Genomic DNA, 6000 nt, shown 5'->3' on the forward strand with positions numbered 1-6000 from the left:
TTTTTTGTTTTGATTAAATTATTAGAATATGGTATAATTATCTCGAACTCTGATTATTTTTCAGCAGAACTGTTTCCAACTTTGATAATGAATCATCATATTAGAATGATTTCTAAAGGATCATGTGATAATGATCCTAAAAATTCAGCTGTGCATCACAGAAATAAATGATAATTTAAAGTATAATAAATTTAAAAACAATTATTTTTAGATTGTAATAATATATCACAATATTACATTTTTTTTTCAGTATTTTTGATCAAATAAATGCAGGCTTGATGAGCAGAAGAAACTTCCTTGAAAAACATTAAAAATAGTAATTTTTCCAAACTTTTGGTCTGTACTATATATATATATATATATATATATATATATATATATATATATATATATATATATATATATATATATATTATATATATATATATATATATTGGATATATATATATATATGGATATATATATATAATATATATATAATATATATCCTGTATATATATATATATATATTTTGGAGTTGGGACAACGAACAAATTGTGAGTAAAAAAGGAATGGAATAATTTACAAATCTCATAAACTTATATTTTATTCAGAATAGAATATACTGTAGATAACATATCAAATGTTGAAAGTTAAACATTTTGAAATGTCATGCCAAATATTGGCTCATTTTGGATTTCATGATGCCGGAAAACCATACTGGATGCCCGTTATCTTCGGGCCCTTAGACGGCACTGCATCACATACAGGAATGCTACTGTAATGGAAATCACAACATGGGCTCAGGAATACTTCCAGAAAACATTGTCGTGAACACAATCCACCGTGCAATTCACCGTTGCCAGCTAAAACTCTATGGGTCAAAAAAGAACCTATATCTAAATATGATCCAGAAGCGCAGGCGTTTTCTCTGAGCCAAAGCTCATTTAAAATGGACTGTGGCAAAGTGGAAAAATGTTCTGTGGTCAGACGAATCAAAATTTGAAGTTATTTTTGGAAAACTGGGATGCCATGTCATCCGGACTAAAGAGGACAAGGACAACCCAAGTTGTTATCAGCGCTCAGTTTCAGAAGCCTGCATCTCTGATGGTATGGGGTTGCATGAGTGCGTGTGGCATGGGCAGCTTACACATCTGGAAAGGCCCATCAATGCTGAAAGGTATATCCAAGTTCTAGAACAACATATGCTCCCATCCAGATGTCGTCTCTTTCAGGGAAGACCTTGCATTTTTCCAACATGACAATGCAAGACCACATACTGCATCAATTACAACATCATGGCTGCGTAGAAGAAGGGTCCGGGTACTGAAATGGCCAGCCTGCAGTCCAGATCTTTCACCCATAGAAAACATTTGGCGCATCACAAAGAGGAAGATGTGACAAAGAAGACCTAAGACAATTGAGCAACTAGAAGCCTGTATTAGACAAGAATGGGACAACATTCTTATTCCTAAACTTGAGCAACTTGTCTCCTCAGTCCCCAGACGTTTGCAGACTGTTTATAAAAAGAAGAGGGGATGCCACACATTGGCCTTGTCCCAACTTTTTTGAGATGTGTTGATGCCATGAAATTTAAAATTAACTTATTTTTCCCTTAAAATGATACATTTTCTCAGTTTAATGATTTGGTGGAAGATGTGTATTGTATTATGTATAAAATTTTGGATTTTGAAACTTCCACATCATTGCATTCTGTTTTTATTCACAATTTGTACAGTGTCCCAGCTTTTTTGGAATCGGGTTTGTATATATATATATATGTATATATGTATAAAGTGTATATATATATATATATATATATATATATATATATATATATATGAACAGTAACATAATATATACTGTATACAAACACATCAATGTTATGTCAATACTAGTTAAAATCATGGTGCATGTAACTGGTAGACATGAGAAATGCATTGACATGAAAATCTTCCTTGTATTGTTGGAAAGATTTCACACCTCTGACAGTTTCAGGACTTCATCGCTGCTGATCTCAGAGAGATCTGCAGTACTCCCGAAGATCTCTTTAATGCCCAGGCTGGGCAGACTCATACTTGAATTGGACTGTTTCAGTGAAAATCTGGGCAACTGAATCTCCAACTTCCTGAGGACAGAAATAAAACTGATCTTTAGAGATCAACAGAAATGTGTCTTGAAAATGGCATGTTTCTACGGGGTAACTAAACTGTTTCAAGTATGTCATATGAGTGTTCACTTTGGCTGCTCAGCATGAGTTTGATGGAGATTTGAGTCATTTAAAAAACACACTGATTTGTGAAAATGTGAGAGACTGATTACGTGACACATCTATTTCAGCTTTGATTGGTTTCCCATTGGTGAAACACTTCACCAGTCATGGATTCATCATAGTAAGTGTAGTCCACATCTTCATCTGGAAGAAGGACAAGCATGGCAATGCCCTCCTCACAGGGCAGTTTCAGAATGCCAACCTTTAATGTGGGGTCATAGGCCAGGTAGTATTTGCCCGAACGGCGAATCATGGGCACTTGCACAATGTTATACTTGTTCACATAGAAACGCTCCTCTTGGGTGAAGGTAACATTAAAGGGATGCAGCCATTGACCTGTTAAGGATCAAGAGATTACCTTTTCACATTCACTTTTTTGAAACGTATTATCCGCCTCTCTGGAATACCTGATTCTGATTGTTTAGTCGTGGCATTCAGTGGTCAAGTTCATCTTGTTGGTTTTGTACATTGTAATGGACTGTTTTTCTTAGCGGTCAGGTAAAATTTCAACTCAGATTAATATTTTATATCTTTATATTCATATATTCAGTAAATAGCCATGCAACAAGCAGAATAATGTACACTATCCCTTACATATCTGATATTGGCATTTATTAGAATACAAAATAAGATATAAGAGTAATAGTAACTACTACCTGAAATATTAAGATAAAATGTTAATTATGACATAATTCACTTGTTTTCTCCTCACCTGTGAAGAAAGCTTGAGCAAGGCACTGAGCTCCCCGGGTGCTGGAGCAAAATAGCTGCCCACTGCTCCGAGTGTATGTTCACGGTGTGTGTGTTTGTGTTCCCTACTCAGTGCTGTGTGTGCACTTGGATGGGTTAAATGCAGAGCACCAATTCCAAATATGAGTTTCCATACTTGGCAAATGTCATGACTTTCACTTTCGACTTTCACTTTATGCATGTCCTAATAGCACATTTGGTATAATAAACAAACATTGATGCTTGTACTGCTATTTTGTATAATTATTTCCATAATATTTATTTTTGCTTTGTGTTATTTCTTGACGACTGAGTGGTTACGAAAAAGTAAAATAATAATAATAACAATAACATTTTATATAGTGATATTAACCCTTACCAAAAACAGTATAACAGTAGTAAACTTTGAGTACACTACTAGTTTACATCTATGTTTTTAGTTTGTACTGCAACTATACTAAAAGTAAACTTATAGGTGTACTGATAGTTTACTAATTAAATACTTGTAAAATTTTAGTACGCTTTGAAGTATAGTCTCAGTAAACTACTATTTTACTAGTTTTATACTGCAAGTATACTTGTAAGTTGTTCTTTAAGTGAACTTTACATCATACTTTAAGTATAATACTATGTCCCTATTTAGGTATTAATTTGTATATATTTTGTTATATGAATATCTGAACATACAAAACTTCCAAAGAAAGAACAGGGTATCTGCTTGTAAACAAAAACATTTTTTTCTAGCTTCATGCATTCTTTTTTATAAACACTTGAATATGAGTAAGTTCCATAAATAAAATAAATAAATAAACAACATTTTGAACAAGAAGCTGAAAAAAGACTATGAATTGGATTCAGAATGAAGTTTCAAAACGTAGATGGAGTCGATCAACGCCAACAACAGCATCTGTTGTTTCGGTTTCCTCTTTGCTTGTGTTTTGGAAATTCTGTACAGAAGGTGTGTAATAGCGCTCCCTACCATATAACAAAGAAAACATTGATTCCCGGAGCACAAGTAGCTATAGTGCAAATATATTTAGGCTTTTTGTAAGTGTAAGGCAAGTATACTTAAATGTCATTTTAAGTATATTTCTGAGAAGTACATAAAGCACATTTCTGAGAAGTACATAAAAAGTAGACTGAAAGTATACTTTCATATTTTTTAGTTTAAAAGAAGTATACTAATTGCATACTTCAATAAACTTCTTTTTCGTAAGGGAACGAACATGTTCCAGTATGTAATTAATATGATTCTTTGTGAATATCCTTAGAAAGTGGTGCACAAGATTACAATTAAAAGAATAAGCAGGTTTAATATATTGCAAAACAATTTAGGCTTATATAAAACAGTAGTGTCCAATGTCTCTTGTGCTATCGGGCGACAGGGATTTGCTTTACAGGCACATTCTCTTGTGCTTGCTGGCTGGTGCTTGGCACGTCTATGTTGGGATCGTCATCCATCTGGTAGCACTTGCCTAGGTTCTCGATGATGTTGAAGTTATAACGTGCAGTGTCCGCAAAGTTGTTCTCCAGAAGCCAGCTGTCAGACTCAGAGTCAGGGTCTCCTAACCTCATCACATTCTCCATTGCTGTCTGAATATAACGCACTCCTGTCAGCTCTGACACCTAGAGGAAGAAAAAAAGATTGAAGAAAATGAGGAAGCTACGGGGGTTTCTTGTTTTAAGAATGAGAGGTTGCAGGTTCAAATCTCACCCAACAGATGATTTTTTGGGGCAGTTGTGGCCTAATAGTTAGAAAGTCGGACTTGTAACCCAAAGTGTGAGGGTATCGGCAGGGATTGTAGGTGGGGGAAGTGAATGACCAGTGCTCTCTTTCACCCTCAGTACCACGACTGAGGTGAGACCCTTGAGCAAGTCAACAAACCCCCAACTGCTCCCCGGGGCAACACAGCACATGGCTGCCCACTGCTCCGGGTGTGTGTTCACGGTGTGTGTGTGTGTGTGTGTGTGTGTGTGTGTTCACTACTCACTGCTGTGTGTGTGCACTTGGATGGGTTAAATGCAGAGCACAAATTCCAAATTTATTATTGGTTTAAAATTCTAAATAATAGTTCTTATTATTATCAATGCTGAAATTTTTGGCTGCTTAATATTTTTGTGTAATTGATTATAAAGTTGTTGTTTTTTCCAGGATTCTTTTATTTATATGAAGTTCAGAACAACAGCATTGTACTCTATTGTAACATTATAAAAGTCACTTTTGATCTATTTATTGCATCCTTGCTGAATAAAAGTATTAATTTAAAAAAAGAAAGAAAAACTTTTGAATGGTAGTGTAACCATTTCTACAAATATATTAAGCTGCACAACTGTTTTCAACATTGATAATAATAAGAAATTATTAGAATTATTTCTGAAGGATCATGTGACACTGAAGAATGGACTAATGGCTGTTGAAAATTCAGCCTTGCCATCACAGGAATAAATTAAATTTTAAAATATATTAACATAAAAAAAGTCAATATCATACCTCAAAAAGCCAGATGATGAGAACAATTAAGCCAATGGACTGCATTATCTGTGTGTAGTGCCCCAGCAGGGCCTGTCTGCAGCCCCTCTGGTTCAGGTTCAGCTCCTCCTTCTGGTAGTCATAATTATAATATACTTTAATGCCATTCTCAGTTGTATTCCCACAACCCCCAGCCCCTTGAAACCACATAACCTACCTGCCCAGATCTCACACAGTCACGTATGGGCTTGTTATCTATGGACCTTGATTGTAGATGCTGTCGTATTTCCTTTTTTTTTAATTAATCAATTAATTATTATTATTATTATTATTATTATTGCATATTTCAAGTATGGGTCCAGAGAAGAGGTGAGGAGTGTGTTTAGAGTGAATTCTGTCAAGACTCACTGACCTCCACCTAATCCATTTATCCTTAGGATTTAACAGAACAATTCCAAGCCATCTGGGCCAATCCCAAACGAATAACATCAGTGCTTCCACAACCACATGCTTTCAATAATAAAAAATATAATATTTATTTATTATCTGT

The 6000-nt window shown here is 34.8% G+C and overlaps 1 protein-coding gene across 1 annotated transcript; it reads right to left on the bottom strand.

Moving 5' to 3' along the window:
* Positions 1-4184: 4184 nt before the first annotated feature.
* On the bottom strand, positions 4185-5718 carry LOC109112939 (photoreceptor outer segment membrane glycoprotein 2-like). Its single transcript, XM_042778424.1, has 2 exons — positions 5472-5718; positions 4185-4606 (listed from the first exon to the last, which is right to left on the bottom strand). Exons 1-2 carry the CDS (start codon positions 5658-5660, stop codon positions 4352-4354), a joined length of 444 nt encoding a protein of 147 aa, XP_042634358.1. The 5' UTR covers positions 5661-5718; the 3' UTR covers positions 4185-4351.
* Positions 5719-6000: the final 282 nt, after the last annotated feature.

The sequence above is a fragment of the Cyprinus carpio genome, chromosome A20 (genome assembly GCF_018340385.1).
Source record: "Cyprinus carpio isolate SPL01 chromosome A20, ASM1834038v1, whole genome shotgun sequence".
Taxonomy (NCBI): Eukaryota; Metazoa; Chordata; class Actinopteri; order Cypriniformes; family Cyprinidae; genus Cyprinus; species Cyprinus carpio.

Coding starts and splice junctions, on each gene's coding strand:
- LOC109112939 (XM_042778424.1), bottom strand. CDS start 5,660: ATGTGGTTTCAAGGGGCTGGGGGTTGTGGGAATACAACTGAGAATGGC. Junction 4,607..5,471: donor TCATCATCTGGCTTTTTGAG/GTATGATATTGA, acceptor TTCTTCCTCTAG/GTGTCAGAGCTGACAGGAGT.